At 44.7% G+C, this 23,834-nt stretch overlaps 1 protein-coding gene across 1 annotated transcript in view; it reads left to right on the top strand.

Moving 5' to 3' along the window:
- LOC133111244 (serine/threonine-protein kinase LMTK2-like) overlaps nt 1–22,916 on the top strand; it is a 46,882-nt gene extending 23,966 nt beyond the window's left edge. Inside the window, exons 7-14 of the mRNA XM_061221434.1 lie at nt 1,275–1,399; nt 6,019–6,103; nt 6,787–6,908; nt 8,063–8,212; nt 9,289–12,403; nt 12,843–12,975; nt 13,129–13,377; nt 19,337–22,916. Of these exons, the coding sequence (XP_061077418.1) occupies nt 1,275–1,399; nt 6,019–6,103; nt 6,787–6,908; nt 8,063–8,212; nt 9,289–12,403; nt 12,843–12,975; nt 13,129–13,377; nt 19,337–19,365 (4,008 nt within the window). The 3' untranslated portion in view covers nt 19,366–22,916. The remainder of the gene's footprint in view (nt 1–1,274; nt 1,400–6,018; nt 6,104–6,786; nt 6,909–8,062; nt 8,213–9,288; nt 12,404–12,842; nt 12,976–13,128; nt 13,378–19,336) is intronic.
- Nucleotides 22,917–23,834: the final 918 nt, after the last annotated feature.

The following is a 23,834-nucleotide window of genomic DNA, read 5'->3' as shown; positions in this document are numbered from 1 at the left end:
CCCCATTTAAATAATAAAATTTAAATGAACACACCAGTTCTTTGTATGTTATGTCTAATTTAGGTATTCCATGAACAATAATACTCCAGAATCCTTGATTCACTTTATGAAGACAGATTTTGCTTGGTCATATTTATGAAGCTGGGGTTTCTTTAACTTCTGTAACTTGTTTAACTTTTTCTTCTGTTTTATGGGTGTTTCCTACTGCAGAATTGTGAACTTGGGCATTTATTGTATTTGACTGAGTAAATAGCGCAACTATTTTATTGGTAAATGTGGCCCTCAGAATCCATGGCCATACAAGGCCTAATTCCAGTGTGCTGGCACTACCAGCTCTCTCAGGTGTCTGTGAGAGAGCCTCTGCTTCCCCCATGTGGCTGTTTACAGGCACAACCCCTGTCAATACAGCCTGACTGAAAAAGATGCATGCAGGCTACTGTTTCAGTAACTAATCAGCTCTGCATATTGTGGGGCCAGATAGCAAGTGCATTCAGAACCAGCAGCTATCTTTGAAAGCTTTCGTGTCGAGGATATCGCTCTGGATAAGAGCGTCTGCCAAAATGGCAATAATGATAACTTAATCAAGGCTTGTAGTGTAACCATTGTGGTTAAAGTTAATTAGCAAGTTGGTTAGTGTTCACACCGCTTCTGATAGGCCCATAAATGTTTTTTGTAATAATAATAATAGTAATATTATTATTTGTAATTGAACTGATGGCTTTGGTAGTTTCCTTTGTAAGAGCAAATGAACTCTGGTTTCTTCTCTGCATTGTGGACATTCTGCAGTCCTGTGTGTTGTGTGACTCCACCAGAGCACTCGCTGTACTGTGACCCCCCCCCCCCCCCCCCCCCCCATCTGCACTCCACTCTGCCTTCCCCCTGTCTGACTAAAGTGTAGAATTGCATTGGCATCCTGACTCAGCATGTTTGTGAATGCTCTGTATATTTCTGCTGTATTGTCCGGGTCAATAGTTTGTCATTGCATTTTCTGTACTTTGACCCCCCTCTGAAGATGGTCTGTCACTGCATATTTCTCTTGTAGAGCTCAGAAAGCATGCAGCTGCTAACAGCCTGTCTGCTAAAGCCCTGCGTGCTGTGCTTACACCCCATGTGTTGTGCTAACGCCCTGCGTGCTGTGCTAACGCCCTGCGTGTTGTGTTGTGCTAATGCCCCGCATGCTGTGCTAACGCCCTGCGTGTCGTGCTAACACCCCGCGTGCTGTGTTAACGCCCTGCGTGTCCTGCTAACGCCCTGCGTGTCGTGCTGTGTTGCAGGGGGACCTGAGGAGCTACCTGGCCCATCAGGAGTGGATGCTGAGGAACACAGAGCTGCTGCAGAAGATGGCCTGTGAGATCGCTGCAGGCGTCACTCACCTCCACAAACACAACTTCCTGCACAGGTAACACTCACACAGAGATAGTCTATGCTCTGGTAGAAAAATGAACATTCACATGATGGCTTTTATTTTTAAGTTCTTTTGGCCAAGTAGACCTTGTTCATGACCCAGTGTACATAGATGTGTAAGGCAACATACTTACGGTCAGATTTACTAAAGGGTCAATACTGCATTTTATTACAAAATTTCAACAGCCAGGGTGTATAATAAGTATTTGCAAGGCGTAATTGCTCTCAAGATGTGATTTTTGGGGATTATGTCTCTGCACATTGCCTTGGTACATGGATGAATGTTTTAAATTATTCCCTCAGTCAATTACTCCCTCTAATTTACTCAAGCACTTAATACTTAATTGCGACTGTCCTTTCTGCATGTGGATTTTAAGAACTCCTGAAAGCAGGGGATAATTTAGCTGAGCACTCATGTGCTGTAGCACAGCTTACCTTCTGTTAAAGCAATACTCATTGTGCCGCCTGCACTTTGGGTCCCATGAAAAGATCTCCCATTGGGCCACACTACCCCTTCTCAACCCTGTACAATTACAGCGCAATGTGTTGAGAGTCCCCTTCAGTCTGGGCCCTGAGTCATCTCTCCCAAACATGGCAGCAGTCATTAGAGCCAGGTAAAGACAGAGAGGCAAAACCAAATAAGTGTTGCGCAGCCACACAATAACTGTGCGTACCTCATGCATTCAGCTGGCTGTAATAGAATGAATAATGAATACAGTTTTCATTCAGACACAGGCCCTCTCCCGTCGCCAGTCCAGCTGTGTCTGTTCCTTCCAGCCCACAGTCTGCTGAAGGAATATTAACACCTGCTGTTCTATCACTGTTAATATCCTCGGTTAGACCACTGTCTCTGCCTTTTGCCTGCATTATATCGTAGGAAAGTTGATCTTTTATCCGCTTAACGCCATGCGCACATCTCCGAGTCCTCCTCTGAGTGAATTTTGTAATGTCATTCCACGTTTTTTTCCCCCCCCTCTCTCTGTTGGAGTTGTATCCCTGTGGTGCAATATGGGGCGCTTTACCTCATTGGCCATTTCCTGAAATAATGACTTGAATAATGACTTTTTACCAATAGTGGGTTCCTAATCTGCAAAGCTGGTGTTTTTCTGGTGTTTGCCTGGCTGCTTGTGGCTGGTTGTTCTTATAGTCTGGATGTGTAGGCACGCCATATTGTTTTGGACCCTGCGGATGAGAAGGCTGAATTTCTTGGACTGCTTAATTAGGACCACTCCTACGATCAGTGAATCATTTGTTAATGTATCCGTATATGCGACTGCACCAGAACCATATAGCATTATAACAAATGTTCTGTTTTTCTTAATAAATCTGCCTTTTAGTGTCTTACTGTTAATTTAAGATTTGGCATTTTCTTTCTTGGGTCACTAGTCAGTTAATAACAGAATAAGAGACCGTTTTGGACTGATCTTTTAGGACCTTGCCAAACAAATTAATCACACCAATGTGGCCATACTCGTGTGGCTCAAGGTTGTGGTACAGAACCACTGAAATTGTGTTATGTTGTAATTGTAACTGAATCAGAGTGAATGTGAATTCCTGTGTATTTTCTTTTTCAGTGCTGTCATCATGACTTGTTACTGCCCTCATTCCTAAAACGCATAAGGAAGATGCTGATGTGTTTGCACTTAAGAAGCCTCCCTGTTCACACCCAAGGTCTTTTATTAGCGTGTTTTAACTCCCAACTTTCTTGTAAGAGATGAAGAGTTCCAGTTTAGCCAAAAAAGGAGAGCGTGGCAGAAGGCACCGTTTCGCTGTAATTTTTACCCCGGGAGTGATGAGTGTGTCTGAGCGGGGTCGGGGGTGTCGAGTGACCCCTGGCTCTCCGCTGCTCATCTCTGTTTTGCATGCTGAGAATAAGCTCAAAGGTGTTAAATTACACAGCTCCCACGGATTGCTGGGTGTCACTTGCCGTCTGTCGGAGGGATGTGATGATTCCGCTCTTCTCGTGTAAAAGGATAGTTTCGCATTGGCGTTCTTTTCCGCCGTTACGGCCCAAAAGGTAGTGCCGTCCCCGCAGCCCAATGGAAACGGTGCCGCTCTCTGTTTTTGGTAGCGGGCTGATTTACCGTCCGGCCCACTGTGGTCCTGCCCTCCACGCCCGCACACGGGCCCCGAAAGCCTCCCGCCGCATTGCCTTCTGGGATGTGCGGGTGTGGCCTGGGCTGCGGCCAGCATAGCTGTCAAACCCCAGCCTGCATTTCTGCACTGCCGAGGCCCTAAGGGAGAGAAGGACTAAGAGAGGTGTGGTCAGGGTGAACAGTGTTTGCTTCCGCTGTGCACGGTGAAAATAGCATGTAGGGCAGTGGAGAAGAGTGTTTTGGCCCAGTTTTTATTTTATTTTTAATTCCAACTGCAGTTTTCTTCCCCCCCCCCCCCACTAAGACCAAACCGGTCCACTGCCCCATTTTGATAACACAATGAGGTGTTGGTTGAGACTGGTTTCACCGCTCTGTTTAATGGTTACTTGGTGTGCAGTATGCAAGGATTTATATACACCTGAGAGGGTTCTCATATGATACTGCTTTTACATGACATTACATTACAGCATCTGGCAGGCACTCTTATCCTGAGCAACGTACAGTGATATACAGCAAAGAGCCATACTGTACTTTAACCAATTCTTTTCTTCAATTGCTCATAATTCCTGACTGGTTTCATAGCTGCTGTTTTTATTATGAATTGTAATTGTTATTTATAATATCTTGTTTCAACTGAATGGCCTTTTCCTCCATGGCCACTAGCATTTCACTTCACGAGATCCTCCGGTTTTAATGTGACTGGCTAAATGATGGGAAATTTCAAAGGAGGGATGCGCTTGACCATTAGCCTACATTTAACATGTACAGAGCCACAAGCCTCCAGGTTGCATGCATTCACTAAAAAAAGCTGTGTAGTATGCATCCCGTCAGGCTCTGTTTTACCTTGTAGGGGAAAGAGTTTGGCTCTGGCCGTGTTGGTGTTGCTGCCAAGCGCAGTGGAAGAAGGGTTTAAAATATCTGTCCATTTATCTTGGGCACTTTTAGGGGCCTGACGGTAGCTCCTGGGTGTGTGAGCGAGATGACTAGTGTCAGCTCCGGGCCTGGCGGGAAGGAGAGAGCCAGCCCTGAATCTGCAGCACAGAATGTTGCAGGGCCAAGGAGAAACCCAAGATCCCCTCTTCAACCTTACCCCTGTGTCTGAATGAAGCACCATCTGTCCTCCGTCCCTCTCTCCCTCTCCCTCTCTCCCTCCCTCTCCCTCCTCCCTGTTCCAGCCGCGGTGCAGCTGCCCCCTCTGGTGACCAGCGTGTCCCTCCCTGGGAACAACATCCTGATGCTGTTTGAGTGAGATGGCTAAAAGCTCCAGCATCAGTGATTTTGTTGCGAGGGGGTGGAAAGAAAGCTACTGGAGAAGTACTCTGAGCGCCTCTGTCTCTTTACCCTTCCAGGCCAAAGGTAGCAACAGAGCTCCCCTGTCACGGCGGGGGGGCGATGACACGGGTCAAAGGGATGTCGAACCTGACACGGCAAGATTAATGAGCAGCCGGTGTAGGCCCAGCTAGCAGCAGTGTGGGTGGTGTGAGCTAGCATGGGTGCTAGCCCCTGTGGCTGTGCTTACCCCAGCACAATTGGCTTTAATCAGCTTTTTGCGAACAGCTTGAAGCGTCTGTTGGAAGGCGCCCAATCGTCTCTTGGTAGTATTGATGTCTGAGCCTGATGAGTCTTCAAATGACCTGACCACAATGGTCACTGTTTAAAAGCCCAATTGATATATGCTGTAGATTCTACCCAATTTAAAATGCTCTTAGAAGCCTTTTGAAGGACAGCTAGGCTGCTTTAGGTATATTTGAGGATTTCTATTCAAGTGAGATATCAGTGAAGCATTTACAAAAACTAAAAACTAGAACAGCATCCTCAAAGTTTGTTGCTTGGAATCTGGCTATATTTTATATATATCCCTTACAGAACACACTTATTAGAGTGAAAATTGGGGCTTTTGAAGACCAGGCTAGATACAGTGCTCAATAACATTTTGTTTTCTGTGGACTAAGCAGTACACACACTTTAGTGGTAGGAGAAGGCAAGCACTGTTATGTTTTGCTATGTTATGTTATGATAATGGACATCTTCCATGCCTCATTACATGACTGCTATGTTCAGATTTCACCACATGGGGGCATAGTAGCCAGCTTTTGTGAAGCACCATACCTGGCCATCACTCATACCTGGCCATCAAGAGACCTTTCAGTAAACCGCTGAACATGCTGTCAGTCGCAAGCCAACACCACAATGTGATGCGGAAGAACCGCAAACTGCCGTGAAGCAGCGCAGGTTTGCAGGTGAATCAGTGGTTGAGTTTGAGGACACAGGGGTTTTGGGGGAACCTGTAGCACAGCCACTGTTCCCTCCCGTGAGTGCAGGCCCAGGGGCTGGACCATGCCGTCCCACCGCGGTTACACACAGATCCCGGCGGTAGCCCCTCGGGACACGCCCGGGTATATTAGAGGAGGTATTGATCGCTGTGTGCTGTGTGTGTGCGCTCCACCCTTCCGCTACGTTCAGCTCAGGCCTCCTCTCTTTCTCTCCTTCTCTCCGTCTCCTTGCTCCACTCCTACAGCGACCTGGCTCTGCGGAACTGCTTCCTCACCACCGACATGACCGTGAAAGTCGGAGACTATGGAATAGGCCCTTCGAGATGGAAGGTATGTACCTCCAGGTTTGCCGTATGACATGTAGGAGCTGATGTATGGATTTCACTCTCTGGCAGCCTTGGTCTCAGCGGTGTGTATTTGTGCAGTTTATCTTAGTTGGTCATCAAGTTTAGCATCTCTTCAGCTGGAAAAGCAAAACAAAACAGGACGCCAGGATCAATCTGCTCTTGGAACATGTCTATCGCTCAGAAAAATCAGCCGTTATGTTTCCTTGATCATTTTCTATAAATGAGATCCTTCTGTGCAGTGTGTGACATTCAGCTACCGCTGATTAAAACCCTGAACGGACGTGTAATCCGATGCAGAGCTTATGCTGTTATCAGAACAGGGATTTTCTGTGGTGGTCATGGTGACTGTGCTTTTCTAGACAGTGTGATTCTCACAGCTGCAGATGTCTCATTACTGTACATTTTAGTGAACACTTTATCCATTTAATCTGTGAATCTGGTACATGCAATCCATCAATAAGTGTCACTAAGTATCACCATTTCTACTGATAGTGCCTATGTGCCTATATCGGCCATTCTGGCGACTCATTTTGCACTGTTAGCCTTAGTGTGTAGAAGGGGTCATTAGACAGCATTTTTGTGACGGTGTGGTGGTGTTGGAGGGGAGATGCCTGTGGCTTGCCATGTTCGATTCTCCCCTGACTGAGAGGGCACAATGTCTCTTAGGAGGATTACGTCACCACGGGGGAGGAGTCAGCGGTGCCCCTGCGCTGGATGGCCCCGGAGCTGATTGGTGAGCTGCACGGCAGCATCATCACAGGGGAACAGACCAAGCCAGGCAACGTGTGGTAGGTTCCTGCAACTCAACCTGTTAGAGGGAGTTTACTGGGAGTGCTAGACCCTTCTGGTCGTCCCTGGAAATGTTGGGTCCTGGGAAAGTGAAGTTCTGGTGGATGCTCAGTCTAGTGTCCTCCACAGCTCCCGAGATACTTTGATGAGAAATGCGTCAGGTGCTAGCCAGTTGCCGGGCAAAAGAAAGGGCGCTACTGAACTATTTTATTCCCATTTTTTCTTCTTTATTCATGAAAAAACTGTCTCAATGTATGGTGAATCATGCGGTTATGGGCCATATGTTCCACTTTTGGCGCTGAAACATTTTACGGCATCTCATTTTAACTGTGCCACACAGTCCAACATATATGCTACGGAATGGCGTTACGCCGCCATCCATGGTGTCTGCTCCTGTTGATGCATTTCTAATCAAGGTATCTCTGACAGCTCTTCAGGCTGGAGGCCCCTCCTTGACTCCCGTTTACCCAGTTCAGACTGAGAGGCTCAGACTTCATATCCTGAGGCAAACAGTGTTAGTGCCTCCTGCTTTCAGACATATCTGTATCTGTGCACTTGCCATTAGCCAGATGTCAACCTGGATACCTACCAGACTTTGGTTATTTTACCTGTCACAAGTATGGTGGCAATTTATTTTTAAAGATTTAAAAATAAATCTACCATACAGAAATAGTTTGATTTGCATAATTGTAAATGTTTTCAGAGTACCTAGTTTTTTCCACATTATATGTATGCGTGTATCATAATGGCTTAATTCATGGCTGGTGTGGTTATTCTAATTCGTTTTTTGTATTTTTTCTGAATGGTTATTTTACAAACCGTACAAAAATAATGCACTATACAATGCCAGTGTACACCTTTGTTTGAAGTAATGATGAAAAACCATCATCAGGATTGAGTAACAACAGATTTAATCAAACCGACCACATTATTATCTTCCTGTATTACTGGGCCACTCAAAATCATATCCGTTTTGTACCCTATGAAGTGCTCATGGTGTCAGTGATGCTGCAATGACGCAGACAAGTGGGCACCTGCAGAGCTATGTGAGGCTTGCAGCGGTGCTCTTTGGCAATGAGGTCCCACTCTGTGCTGTCTGAGACCAGTCTGCATTGTGTTTAAAGGAAAGGGCTTGTGGTCATTGTGTTTGCAGGGCATTAGGAGTCACACTATGGGAGCTTTTTGAGAATGCCAGCCAGCCCTACCCACACCTGTCAGACAGAGAGGTGCTAATCCACGTCATAAAGGAGCAGCAGATTAAACTCTCCAAGCCACGACTGGAGCTGCCTTATTCAGACAGATGGTAAGCCTGCCTCCACTGAATTTACTGTTTTACTATTTAAGTGTGCTCTGGTGCTCACAGGAAACTTGTAGCATTCTACACACTTTATTTCCAACCTTGTGAGGACATTGTGTTGTGCATCATCTTGTGTTGAGGTCCCTTGAATGTACGTTCAATACCCCAATACATGCTCCATCTGTGTTTTTGTGTGTGTTCGTGTGCATGCTTGTATGCGTTTGTGTGCATGCTTGCATGCGTGTGTGGGTGTCAGTCCGTGTGTACATGCCTGTTCATGTGTGCGTGTGCGTGTGTGTGTGGTGTGGCTCTGTTTTTGTGCCTGCTTTCGGTGAGTCAGCTCCTGTCCTTTCCTCTGAGTCACCCTTCTGAAGGTTGCCTGGTGATAGAAGAGGAGAAAATGTTTCCTAATGCGTACATGTCGGTGTTCGGTACCAATATTTATTCAGGCTGGCAGTGAGAGGGCAGGAGAAAATAATAGGCAAAGTCTAGAATGATTGCGTGAATTCTCAGCAGTTCTTGGAAGAGAGGCTTAGTAATAATTTTAAGACATCCTGTTTTTGCAGGATGCTTCGGTAGGCTCTCCGCAGTGTGTGCTTTTAATTGGCACTTTCTGATTTAGGGATATTTTTCCAGTTGACATTAGTTCAATGGTGAAATTGCACAAATGTGATAAAGGTAAATTCAAGATGTTCACATTTTCACATATCTTAAAAGATGTGTAACTTGGTTGTATCAAAAGCAGATATGTATAGCTATACCAGTGTGACATTTTTCTATTGTTTAGGCCTCATACATGCCTTCCTTTTTTAAATGCATATTTCATTTGATAGAAATAGCAATTTATCATTTCATGATATCTGTGTCCAGCTGAAACTAGAAATCAGATCCTGTCAGTGAATGTTAGAGAACATAATCTATTCAATAAAGATGTGATTTACACCTGGATGAACCAACCATGTACAAAGTATGGCCCTTCAAACTATGACGCCCCTATGATGTTTGGCGAGTCCGGCAATGAAAATAAGCAGCTCCTCTATGTCAAAAAGTTCAGATTGACAGTGTCTGGTGTCCCCCTGCAGGTACGAGGTCCTCCAGTTCTGCTGGCTTCCCTCCGACAAGAGGGCCACAGCGGAGGAGGTGCACCGCCTGCTCACCTACCTCCGCATGCAAGGCCAGAAGGAGTCCGAGGACGACTTCGAGCAGCGCTGGAACGCGCTGAAGCCCTCCACCAGGCAGACGGTCAGCCACACGTCCTTCCCCATCCTGGAGCAGTTCGCAGACGAGGGGCTCGGCCGCGAGGTGGACGAGGTGCTGACCGTGACCGAGACCAGCCGCGGCCTCAGCTTCGAGTACGTGTGGGAGGCGGCGAAACAAGACCACTACGACAGCCACAGCCGGGCGGCTGCCGACACCACGCTCAACTACCACAGCATGTTCTTCCCTGTGCCGCACCTCGACAAGCCCCTGTACCCGGAGCCTGGAGAGTACAAGAGCAGCCATGGCTTCAGCGCCGGGGTCCCTGGGGTCTTGCCCGTGTTTGAGGCTCATAAGCCAGCCATGGGAAATGAGTACTACATCCAGCTGGAGGAGCAGGGGGAGAGCGCTCTGGGGGGGGATGAGAACTGTGGTCCAGGGGACACTCGAAGTGATGCCGATAGTGAGCTGGACCGCGACAAGCAGCACTACGTGGTCCTACGAGACATGCGCCTGGACGAGTCTAGCACAGACGTTGACTTCTTTCACCGCAGCATAGACTCCAAAGAGTCGAACGTGATCGACAGCCATGCGTGGTCCTCGAGCGACGTGGAGAGCCCCTGCCACACGAACATCTTCCTCGACAGCGACTCCAAGCTGAATGACTCCAGTTCCTGGGGCAGGAACTTCCTGGAACTGCCGGAGCTCCACAGCTTCCAAAAGGACGCATCTCTAGAGGAGAGCACCCTCCAGGGCACACAGAATGATTTGGTTGGTTCTTTTTTAGGTGAGGATCAGGGGGCTATTCATCTGGAGAACGCAGAGGAGGACCCCGATGTGATGCAGCTTCTGAACTCAAAGAAGCTGACGGACAACTTCTTGTTCCTGAGGGATAACAGTCTGTTGAAGGAGGATCTGTTTTCTTCAGGAAGTAATGAGGATCTGGATCAGAAAGTTTTAGAAGCTGATTTGAGCTGGATTCCAGAATCAAATGTTAAAATAACCTCTATGGAGGTTGGCGAGATCCTGCCAGACGATGGTCATATGGTTGAAAACCAGGTAAAATTTACAGAAGAACCAGTTTCTCCAGAAGAATTTCGGAACTCGCTAATCCCACAGTTAAAGGATACCTTGCAGCCTTCAGAGAAAGGTGATACACTGGTGCCTTCAAGTACACTGGTTGCTGGAGAAAGCTGTAGTGGCCAGCTACAGTTAATAAATAGCTCTTCCAATGAAGAATGTGTTAAGCTGCATTCCTCTGAATCTGGGATTGATTTTACCTTTGACTCTACCTCTGAAAGTGCAGACATTGATTTAAATCCTGTAAATAGCCACCAATCCCCTTTGCCCAGTGAAAGTGCCAATAAAGACATTCTGTGCACTGTTGCCAAAAACCCCAGCCTTGTAGAAAGCTTTGGAGCTTCTCAGGGAGAGGTGCTCTCTTTAGAAATCACAGACTCTTTGGAGCATAGCCTTGTTCTTCCCCCGGCACAGGTCTGCAAGGATACTTTGGGTTGTGACCTTGTAGTCGGGCACACAAGTGACATCTCAGTGGAAAATATTCTTGAAGGCAACAGCTCACCCATGATGCCCCCTGAGATGACCGAAGCTAAGTGTAGCCTAGATGAGACCTTGATGGGTCGTGAGAAGGACAATGTATCTCAGGACATGTCTTCTGATGTGATATCTGCTCCTTGCCTGGACCAGATAAGTCAGGACAGTCTGTTGGATGATAGTGTGTCAACCTCTCTGTTAACCACGGAACATTTGGCAGAGACCCCTGATTCCTTAGATTCTTTGGACATGCACGGTCTGGTGAGTCCAGTGGAGGTCCTCAGCACAGGTTCCTTCCAGAAGCTTCAGCCCCCTTACAAAACTGCAGACAGCGGCTACGAAACAGAGAACTTGGAGTCTCCGGAGTGGAACTCCCAGTCTGTTGTCAAAGATGCCTCCCCTGAGGACTGCGAGTCGGGCGTCACAGAGGACCAGGTCATGATGGTTTCTGCTCCTCCAGAGATTGTTGTTTCTGAGGTGGAGAGTGTGCTTGAATCTGTGAGGGAAGAGGCCACGGCCAGCCACCAGAGAGCTCCCACACCGCCTGCTGTTGAGCTCTCCTCTGGCGCCAGCCAGAACTACAGGGATTCAGCCTACTTTTCGGATAATGAGTCTGAGCCTGATAAGAAGCTGGAGGACCTTAACGGAGGAACCTCTGGTGAGGCTGTCCCTCAGCCAAGCATTTCCTCTGATACTGATTTCAGCAGTGACATCAGAGCGGCATCCATTCCTAATGGGGCTGTGGAGGACGAGGTGCACAAGGAGCCCAATGAAGCTCAGGCTGATTCTCCATCTCCCACTGAAAACCTGCAGGACATCAGCCCCCCACTCTTCAGGGGCAGCAGTTTGCCAGAGCTGGTCCTCACCACAGAGGAAGACTGGGACAAGGAAGTGCCCGTGTCCATTGACGAGATTAAAGATTCTGATTTCTCAGAAGATATCCCCGGCTCTCAGGACGGCTTGGCTGAGTCTACCGCAGTCTCTGATCCTCCTGCTGGGGCCACCTCAACTCCTGACCAGGAGACGCCGGAGAAGGCCGCCGTAGAAATCACGGTTCACGAAAAGCTGGCAAGGTCCCCAGCAGGGGAGGGGCCCAAGTTGAAGGAGCCGGACGTCGAGGGGAAGTACCTGGGCAAGCTGGACAGCAGGGCGGGCGGACTGGAGGACGGCACGGAGGCTGACGAGGAGGACGAGAACAGCGACGACTCCGATGACGACACTCGCGCTTACCGTGTGCACAGCTCCAGCTCCGACAGCGAGGATGACATCGTGCACCCGGTGCCTGTCATCATCACCGACAACGACGACGCCTCCAACCTCAAAAGCCTGTTGAAAGATGGCAACCTCCGCACTTCTGACTGCTCTCCACAGGGTGGCGACAACACTGAACTCCAGAGGAAGGCTGTGTCCTTCTTTGATGACGTCACTGTTTACCTCTTTGATCAGGTACATTTTCCTTTTCAAATGACGATAAACCAATGTGGGAAAGTCATAGAACAAGCACAGTTTTTTTGCCGAAGAACGTATGTCAAATAAAATACCTTATAAAATATTTCTTTCAGAGAAATAATTGTGCAGAGGGCACACTGGAGAGATTTTTCATATACATGTGTGATATCAGCAAGGCCTGGTCCTTCTTGTTTGAACAGTGGCTGTATTTTTAGATACAAGATATATTTCAAAAAGGAACCTTCTCCATGGGAGGTGCCATTGTAGAGTTTGGTTGTAGTTGAAGTCCATCTTTTTAATGAGCATTTATTAGAAAATATGAGACAGGCAAGGCAATCATTCTTTGCTGATTAGTTATTCAATGAATTCTGTAGCATGAATTACACTGTAAAGGTTTCTAATTGAAGGATATGTGATTACTGGTGTCCCTCCTCAGGAGACGCCCACTAAGGATCTGGGAGACCACTCGTCCAATGCCAACAGCAACGTATCGGAGTTCAGCAGCCCAGCACCCTCCTCCAGCTACCTTAACAGATTCACAAACTCCGAGAGCTCCACCGACGAAGAGGGTAAAGCCATTGTTCTTTTCCAACCGTTATCCTATCTGTTCGTCAGCATGTGAGATTTCTGACTAGGTTTAGGGAGGATTAGCGCCGTTAACGGCCTGTTGTGTCCACGGAGCGGAAATGGGCGGGCGTAAAAATGTTTGTTTTTCTCTGCAGGTGGTGGCTTCGAGTGGGATGACGACTTCACCTCTCCGGACCCCTCCTTCATCACCAAGTCAGCCGGTCACCTAATCGCGTCTAAGACTCCTTCAGTGGCCTCCCATTACTTCTCCCCGCCCCCTCCTAGCCGCACGCTGGAGCCAAGCTGGAACAGCACCTCCAACTACTCCCGCTTCTCCATCTCTCCTGCCAGCATCGCCAGCTTCTCCCTCACGCACCTCACCGACTCGGACATGGAGCAAGGAGGCAAGTGACACTCACTCACGTGCAACGCACACACGCACCCAAAACACTCGCCTGTGTCAGTGGGGATCCTGGTTATCAACGTGCAAATGCAAACACACGCACGTACGCAATACACTCGCCTGTGTCAGTGGGCATGCTGGTTGTCAACAGATCTTTATCTCTGCTTTCCGTTTGCAGTTTCCTATATCGTCATATCGGTTATAAATAATTAATTGGTACATAATTAATGCAGCAGCCGTCTGCCATTAGCTGAATATGAACAGAGGGTTGCTGCAGCAGGAAAGCAGGTCTCTACAGGTCACCCGGGTTCACAGAATATTTCCCCAAGTCATTATTAAGTCTTCGGCAGTACACTGTGTGGCCTGTAATGTGGAAATGAGTCTGGCTAGTGGGCCAATGTGCTAGAGGAGCGCGCACTCACTCTTCAGCTGCTGTGCTGGTGGCACTGAAAATGATAGAAATAAGGGGAATTAGAGACTAACAACCTTCCAAAACCTCGTTATGTCTCCAAAAACATCCTTTAAATAGCCTAGCCTGGGGTGTTACAACACTGCAGTGCATTCTGGGAGATGTTGATCACATAGCATTGCAGCAGGCCTAAGTTATGAATAGAAACAGCAGTAAACAGTCGGCTACTTTGTTGTACTGTGAGGCCTTGAAAATGACAAGAGCACTGTTAATATGCGCCCGATTATTCACCAACTGAGGGCAGTTTAATGTTTCTTTCTGCCAAGGAAGAGGTTGATTTACTAGATTGGAAGCCAATTGGATGCTTGAAGGAAATAATCCCGCTCCAGTCATGAACTCACTATGAATCTAACTGATGCTGATCAGAATTGTGTATCAGACTGAAATAAGCTTTAATGATTTCATGTTCACTACCAGTAGATTGATATGAAGTTAACATCAGGTGCACTCTGTTTTAGGTGTAAACTGCATTGGGGAGAATGCCATATACAGAGTTTTAATAAGCACTCACACACACACACACACACACACACACACACAGGTAGTCCTCTGATGAGGAAAGCAGGCGAGGCTTAACTGCTATAGCGGTAGTTTACATTTGTTCTTTTTATAATCTCCTTTGGGGAGGGGTGAGGATGTGGCGGTGGAGCCTTGAGCAGGCGGCCCTGCCCGCTGTCGGGGGGCCAGCTCTGTTGTCAGGATGACACCAGAGGCTGCGCTTGTTTTCCTCCTAATCTGCGAGCCTTGAGCTCATGGAAAGAGTGAGTTATTCCTTCCCTTTTTATGATTTCATGAGTCAGTCTTTAATGGCCTGCTCTGTGAATCGGGCTGGGGTTTTTTCCCCCCATCTGCCAGGCCTCTCCAGGCAGTGTGTGAGTGTGCGATGACGTCAAAGTGCGTAGAGCAGGTGCACTCTGGGTGCCGTTAGCCCGTTCACGGATCACTGGCCTCGGTGTTTGAGTGGGCTGGAGATCAGACAATGAAGATTCATGCGGTGAGGAGGTCGACCCCAGCCTCAGACGGCGTCTTGTGGACATCGGCAGATTTCAGTTTCATAACGCAATGGAAGCGTTCATGTGAGGATAGTGTAATGTGTGCTTGAACGCATAGATAACTGCAGATAGAACAACTGGCAACGGACAAATCAAGGCACTTTCTTGGAAATGGTTGATATTTGGTTAAATGAATTAAGTAGGATTTTTTTCAAATCTGCCCCATGTTTGGACATTTGTTGCTGTGCAGAAAGGGACAGCCTGTGACAGGTGCTATGTGCGCGTTAAAGGTATTTATTTAGTGATTTTAAGGTGTGACCTTCATGCCAGCTGCAGGAGGGGCTATTAGAGCCAACATGGTGGAGGCCTGTAATGCTGAACTCCAGCAGGTGCAGAAAGGCAGCAGATACATTGCAGCCTTGAGTCTGTAATCGAGGAGCAACTAGGCAAGCAAGAGCCAGACCCAAAGCAGGCTGACAGGGCCCAGGGTGATCGCCTTTCCATGGCATTACTTGCAGATAGATATGTGCCACTGCAGTCATGACAAATGTTGTCATCCATCCAGATTAACACATCCGTATCTGCTGAGATGTTTGCGATCGCATTTGTCAGTAAAGGAGGTATGCTCTTTCCTCCAGTCCATGTACCTTGGTTTTTAGCACCAGAGAAAACAATGTCCACATAGCTCACACGTTTGCTTACTCAGTCCACAACTCTCTTGTAAGGAAGACAGTGCTAGTAATGCTAGATTATGTTGTTTATATAAGAGTCAAGAGGAAGATAAGGTGACATATTTTTTTGAGCGACCGCCATAACTCAAAACATACAGTATGAGCTCAGTTATTATTCAGACCTGTCTCCAGTTCTCACACAGGTTTGGAGAGCTTAAACAGGTTTCTCACGTGACTGTGAAATATGCATATTTGCCAAAGGTGATAGGCTTCAGCCATGCAGCTGTGACATGGATCTGAATGGCAGTTGCAAATACCTCCAGTCCAGTACATTAAAGGCTGCAGAGGCAAACAGACCTGTTTTTGACACCGATGCATCCCACGTGGATAATATGGCCATTCTGTCAGGTGTATGCATTGAGTGAGTGGAAGCAATATGTTAATATATAAGAGGTTAAGTAAAGGAAAGGAATAAAACATTTTTAAAGATTTTAAATATTAATTTAATGAGCAAAGAAATTATTTGTTGTTCAGTGACCCAGTGCAGATATTCTCAAATTTGGTCATGGGGAAACCCCATGTCATAATCGAACAAATATGAAATATTTTGATTTCGTATGTTTAAGTGGTAATGATGTGTAAGTATGTGTGTGTTTTTTTTTGTTTTTTTTTGTTTAAACAGATTTTTACTCATATTTGCTTTGTCCTTGAACTCCTTGTACTTTTCTATTAGCTGTCACTTCTGTAAATCATAAGTTTTTTTTGGGTAAATGCCAGAATGTACTTGTACTTTGCTTCAAAGAACACATGTGCATACCTTCAGCATAAAGGCTAACTTTTAAAATATAACCATCAAAATAATATTTTCCCACACTACATTACAGAAAAAGACAGCTTTACCTGTCTTATTTCTGACTGATGAAGTCCTTAAAAGAGTAACATTGTGGTTGAATGTGACACTTGCCAGTTACATTTAGGCAACAACAAAATAAATATGTTTAAAAAAACATATTTTTATTATTCAGTAATTTAAATGCATTTTGAAACTTTTTTTTCTAAGCCTACATTTCCCATTATAAACATTCACCCAAACTGTGTGGGCTTGGTAATGAGAACTGTCAATTAGCTTTGACTGACAGACGTTGCTCCCACTTTCCACACATTGTTGTTTGTTACCATAGCTGCATGCATGATATGTGCTCATCTTGGGAGATACTTGGGAGACATTTCACAATTTCACTAATTTAGTATATCAACTATCGATAGCTAAGATAAGGACACTGAGTTATTCACTCATCATTTTTGCTAGGTAGTTAAGATAAAAGCACAACTATAACGTCCTTTTGAAAGCAACCTAGCTAGCTAACCTTATGGATAACGTCACCTTATTAAAGCAAACTACCTAGCTAGCTAAATTAATATAACCATAAATAGTCTAATAGTCCTTAAAAGGCACTCTAATTTAAGTGAACCTAACATTAGTCAAATATTTGCATTGTCTTCCTGTAGGCCAGCGGCACAAACGATGGGTCATGAGTTATAGGGGAGGGATAAGGGGATGGTTATCTTTGTGTGACGCACTACAAGGAGAACATTCTCAACCGGTTGAAAGTAGGATGATGAATTTAAAACGCTTAATTCTCAAAAACTAAAGGACAGACTAAAGAGTGTTTCTTCAATGCCCTCTTGTGCAAATTGAATATAAAAACCTAGAAAGTGTGACCAACCACCATGATACTCCTTTAAATTACATATACATATTCATTGTTTGTCACCTGACTATCTGTTTTTGACATAATGTAGCATCAGGATGGTATAAACAAAACCCTCATTAAACATTGAAGGTGTCGTATTAAAAACAATGATGAACTCAATATGCATCAGGAATGGAAAAAAAAAACAGTTCTGGTTTTGGGAGCATCTGGCCTTGTGGATAGTTAGACCAGTTGATGGAGGAGAATCTCTGTACCAGTTCAGAATGACGGTAGCCACTTTACACTAACTGCATGGCCAAAAATTTGGAAAGGAAAAAAAAAGGTAAGAGTGCCTGTCATGGCATCCATCACTACTCTTGCTGATGCATGGGAAGCAGTCATTAACTTCTATTGTTAATCTGGCTAGCACAAAACAGGATTATAGACTCAGTGAGCACTTTATTAGGTAGACCAGTACACCAGGTTGTTAATACAAGTATTTAATCAGCCAATCATGTGGCAGCAACTAAATGCATAAAAGCACATTGACATGGTCAAGCGGTTCAGCTGTTTTTCAGACCAAATGTCAGAATGGGGAAGAAATAAGTCACCGTGGAATGATTGTTGGTGGCAGACAGGTTGGTTTGAGTTTCTCAGAGACTGCTTATGTCCTGGGATTTTTCACACACAGTCTCTCGCATTTGCAGAGAATGGTGCAAGAAACAAAAAACCTCCTGTGAGCAGCAGTTCTGCGGACAGAAACGCCTGGTAGAGAGGTCAGAGGAGAAGGGCCAGACTGGTTGAAGCTTATAGGAAGGTGACACGAACGCAAATAACCACACATTACGAAAGTGGTATGCAGAAGAGCATGTCTGAACACACAATGCATCAATCCGAGTGGACAGGGTACAGCAGACTTAAGTCTAAAGTCTAATAAATACCTAATAAAGTGCTCACTGAGTGTATATGCAGCCCAAAATAGACAAAAGGAACACACAAAGCACACACAAGTTATTAAAAGTTAAGTTATCTTAATAGGAAAACATTAAATATTGAATTGTTATTACAGTCAATATACTACTCAAGGACTCTCTACTGTCTGATCCTAGGTCATGTGAGCGGATGTATGTGTGTATAAGTATGTGTGCATTTATATATGTGTGTATGTGTGTGTTATGTATGTGTGTGCACCTGTGTCTGTCTGTGTGTATGTGTGTGTTATGTATGTGTGTGCGCCTGTGTCTGTCTCTGTGTGTATGTGTGTGCACCTGTGTCTGTCTCTGTGTGTATGTGTGTGCGCCTGTCTCTGTGTATATGTGTGTATGTGTGTGTTATGTATGCGTGTGCGCCTGTGTCTGTCTCTGTGTGTATGTGTGTGCGCCTGTGTCTGTCTCAGTGTGTATGTGTGCGTTATGTTATGCTCCACACTCACTTATCAGGCTGTGTGAGTAAATACAGCCCTGCCATGGCAGAGCGTAGAGAGACTGCAGTGAGAAAAGGAAAGTTTTCACAGGCCTGTGGCTTTGCTGCTGGCTGATTAGATAGGCAGCAGGAGGCTGGACCGCTCCGTTTACAGCACACCAAGGACATCAGCGTGGGGTGGGGGTCACCGTGTCACCACTGCCCTCCTGGGAGCTGAGCAGGTGTACGGGGCACACACCTGACAAACACCCACATCCTCCAGGCTCAGCGTTCGGGCTTGTGTTCCCCCCTAAAATAGGTGCAGCGTGTTGGACATTCTCTTTGCTGCTTTGCAGGTCTTAATCGTTCCAGCTACAATCGTTACAGTGCATTGAGTTTCATCGTTACAACAACAAACTTCCCATTGATATGTATTATGCACAGACTCAGTACCCACCAACACAAGAACTGCCTGGTCTCTTAAAGATACAGTACACAGTCCCAGGTATACTGCCAACAGTATTTCTGCTGTCTAGTGCAATTATCCAGTTTCATTAGTCCTGTTTAATCTGGGCACCTTCTGAGTGAGTGTTGTAAATTAAATGGTAATGATGATATCAGATACAAACGTGCTTTCTTTTTTTGCGCCTCTACTGTATGTTGTCCCTGCATGAAGCACATCCCTGTGGACGCTCACATCTGATCGTTTTCTTATTTTACTTTTTATTTCCAGGAAGCAGTGAAGATGGGGAGAAAGATTAACTGCTGACGATTGAGGACTCTCACTCAAGAAGTAAAAGAGACTGTTTAAAAAAAAAAAAGAAAAAAAAAGGAAAATCCATTGAAAGGAAAGGTAAATGGACTCGACGTTGGAGAGTGGCACTCATGGACGCCTGGTTCAGGAGCCGGTCATCTCCTCTGGGAGATGAGTGATGAATTATGGGAAGAGGGACAAGCTGGCTGAGGCCATGCGTAGACTGGGCCAAGCCCAGCTACAGAACTGTCATGTTTTCTACAACTTGTTCTTTTCTGTTAGAATTAGTGCAAACAATGGTCTTGCTTCATGTTGGCTTTGAAATATTCTCAGTTGCATTCTAAGTGTCTTTCTTGCGTTTCATTTGTAATCCACACCTTTCCTGAAGGAATTGTCATGTCAGCCAATGCAAAATTCCCTGCAGGTAAAAAAATGTAAAGACATTTAAAGAACTAAAAGTAAGTAAAGAAAGGCAGCTTTTGTGGTATCTCATAGACTTTGTTAATAACTGGATTATTCATTATTTTCCTCCCATGCGTTGGGGATTTGAGTTTGTTTGGTGGAGAAGAATAACTTTTCCACTGCCCTGAAGCCTCAGACCAGTAGGCAGGGTGTCTCCATATGAACAGGTATTCAGGAGATTGAGGCTTTCTGTCTGAATGACTGAAAGACCAAACAGGGAATTATGGTATTGCACTGGGGGCTAAACGACATCAATGTTTAATTGAGTAGCTGCAGAAGCATTTGTTTAAAACAAATGGAGCCTGCTGTGAATTGGCTGATCCATGTGTAACGCCAGATAAAAGCAGAGGGCATTTGCCTGTGTCCCAGCTCATGGAAATGAGCGAGCGTTTGAGTGTTTCTCTCATGTATTTTATATGTAACTGACTTTGACTGCAGTCTTGGACCCCAGCACTGAGGCTTCGGCTCATAATTGCTTCTTGTTATTTATGGGTTGTATCATGGTGCCTGTAGGATCACAGAGATTAGTGCTATTATGATTTTACTGCTGTCAAATGTTGCCCCAAAAGAAGGAAGCAAACCATGCAGACTATAGGTCATTTAAAGGAGGGGTGAGGTCAAAATCTATCATTCATACATTTGCGTGGGAGTCCCAGGGCAGTCAGTTTGTTCCAGAGAAATCTCCCAATGGAGACAAGCATGGCATATGTAATGCAAAATGCATTTAGTAAATCGATAATAAAAATATTATTGCTTTGAAGTTATTTCCACAACATATTAAAGTTTTCGATTGGACGTTCCTATTAAAATATTTAATGGGATTGATATTTATACAAGTGTTCTGTTGAAGGTTGCATCGAGAGAAAATCAGGACTGACGGAACTTTTCTATTTGAGAGGTTTCCTCTTTCTGCTTGTTTCTTTTCTATTAGCTGTCACTTGTGTAAATCATAAGAGGCAGTTTTCTTTTTTTTTGGTAAATGCCAGAATGTAAAAATGATTGGCATGCTGTTCAGGAAGCAGAAGTGCAATGAAAGTGTATTTTTATTTTTGACACTATTTAACAGTTTGTGTTTTGAAAATCCTGTGTGAATGCAGTCGACTCCACGTTACAGTAAACTGTAGCTAGCTAACTCTGTAAGGGCTTGTAGAGAGGTTGGTGAATTCTTGTTTGTTGGCCCATATTTTGTTATTGCATTGGTGGATATCTAACGTGGGCATGAATCCACAGTTAATGTGCTTTCTCTCTCCTCTTTCTATGTAGTTTATTATTCGAAGGTCAAACACAGAAATAATGTGTTTAAAATGCCAGCACTTCAGGTTTGGACACACGTTTTGGTACTCATACGCAGACGCTATGCTTGTTGTTCACATAGATAAACACATTCAAGCTCCCACAGAACTGAGACCAGAAGCTTTTAGGTAACCATCATACCAGCTTTTAGGTAACCATCAGTTCACCATCATACCAGCTTTTAGGTAACCATCATGGAAGTTCATATTCACTGGTTGAGTTTTGGGCAGTTTCTCGCAGATTTCTTTAGTTCATGATGTCCATAGCATAGAGGTATAGTAAGGTGGTCAGAAGCGTAGACTTCACCATCTGTTGCCTGCTGTAGCAGAGTAACAGAATATGCACAAATACAGTGTTTACCATTGAACTAATATATAGAAGAATCAGCAAGATGAGCTCTTTCTCTTCAGATGTCTTTATTTGTTTCTGCACATTCTGAATGACAGTTTATTGATGTGTTCTATTTGTATGATCACCATTCTTAAGTTAGTGTGTGTGGGTTTGTACGTACATACAAACATGCATGCAAACATACAAACAATCATACGTGTGTGTGTACATATACTCAGTGAGCACTTTATTAGGTATTTATTAGACTTATTTTTTTAGACTTATCGGTCTTTTGCTGCTGCAGCCTATCCACTTTGGTTTGACACGTTGTGTGTTCAGAGATGCTATTCTGCATACCACTGTTGTAATGTGTGGTTATTTGCGTTCCTGTCAGTTTTGACCAGTCTGGCCCTTTTCCTCTGACCTCTCTCATTAACAATGCGTTTCTGTCTGCAGAACTGCTGCTCACTGGATGTTTTTTTGTTTTTCACACCATTCTCTGCAAACTCTAGAGACTGTTGTGTGTGAAAATCCCAAGAGATCAGCAGTTTCTGAGATACTCAAACCACCCTGTCTGGCACCAACAATCATTCCACAGTCAAAGTAACTTTGATCACATTTCTTCCTCATTCTGACATTTGGTCTGAACAGCTGAACCTCTTGACCACATCTGCATGCTTTTATGCATTTAGTTGCTGCCACATGATTGGCTGGTTAAATATTTGCATTAGCAAGCTGGTGTACAGGTCTACCTAATGAAGTGCTCAGTGAGTGTACATGCACACACATATGAATATACCTATGGAGACAGTGCTGGCAGTTCTTCCAATCCTTGAGGTGGTTAGATACAGAGCCCGTAGTTTAGGATGGCTTAAGCTTTCATTTGGCTAATTTATAGAGGAATCCCAAAGATTGTTTTGTAAGTTTTGTAAGTGAACGACACATATTATCAATTGTCTCATATGTTGTGGATACTTGCCCTTTTTATTTGAGTGTAGCATTTAGTGTATTTTGACAGGTACCGATGAATATTTGTAATACCAGCAGCCAGCGCTACAGTTGAACTTGAAATTTTATTTAAGAAAATTCTGTTTTATTCTGTATACATTTTGCTTCATCTTGCACATTTAAGAAGTGTAACAATGTTGAATGGTACTGATGTATATACGTGTTTAATATAAATGTTTAACTTGTCTGTAAATGGGGAATGGTGTAATCAAGTCCTAGATCTGAGTTTCAGTTTATTATTTAATTGCCTCATAAAGGCAACATGTAATGGTTAAACATACATACAACAATAGAATTAAGTAAAATAGAACAAGAACAAAAAATGTCATCTTGTCCTTAAAATATGTAAATTTTTAAAGTTGTAATATTTTTACTTCATATTGATGATCATGCATAGTGTAATTCAATGAACTGTTTATAATTACACTGTTTATTTAATACTGAGAATAAATGAAAATTGCTTCTATATTTTCTTTCCCTTGAATCCTTGTAGTCATGTTTCATTTGTGCTGTCACTGTTTCCTGCATGTACTCAGAGAGGCTGAAATTCAGGGGACTAAACAGGACTGGCACAATCATTTTTGTTTACACTTATGCCTGGGAGCTGGGATAATGAGCTGGTACCACAATCAATTTTTTTTTGTTTAGAAGACACTCTAGAATGGAGCTGATATTTTTTACATATAGCTGAAATCATATAGCAGAAATCAACCAAGACCAAATCCAATCTTGTGAATTTGGCCAATAACTGTAAATGTCCTATAAACAAGGTTGCAGTTCAAGATTTCTTGCACACAATTGTTTGCCAATTAAACCGCAAACACAGCCCACTTGCAGCCATGGTGAAGTAGCAGCTGCTAGCAGGCTATCAGTTTACCTATACCTCTAGTTTATGCATATCCACGTCAAAGTGTGATTTTATAAATACTTGGTCATGGATACAAAATGAACTGCCCAAGATCCAAAAGCACAATTCACGATCCCACAATTCACGCTGGCAGAGAACGGGACTCAGCTGGCAGTGAAGTAAAGAAGAAAGATGTCAACTTTCTCACCACTGTTCACAGCTCTGTCATGGCTGAAAGTGGACAGCTGGAGCACTTCACCAGGGAGCCACAGGTGAAACCTGCATGTGTCCTCCATAACAACAAGAAGATGGGAGCAGGGGACCGGGTGGACATGGTCAGCAGCTTTGTCGAACATGCCGGAAAAAGCACCAAGGAATACAAACAATTATTCTTCCATCTGAAATTCAGTTTGCCACAGGTGGACTCCAATCAAGTTCTAGACACATGTCAAGGATAATGCACCTGACCAGAATATGGAGTACCATATTCTGAATACTTTCGTTAAAGTTCTGTTTTTGATTTGTGATAAATTGGGC

This window comes from Conger conger, chromosome 2 (genome assembly GCF_963514075.1).
Source record: "Conger conger chromosome 2, fConCon1.1, whole genome shotgun sequence".
Lineage (NCBI taxonomy): Eukaryota > Metazoa > Chordata > Actinopteri > Anguilliformes > Congridae > Conger > Conger conger.
This window is presented reverse-complemented; position numbering and strand designations above follow the sequence as displayed.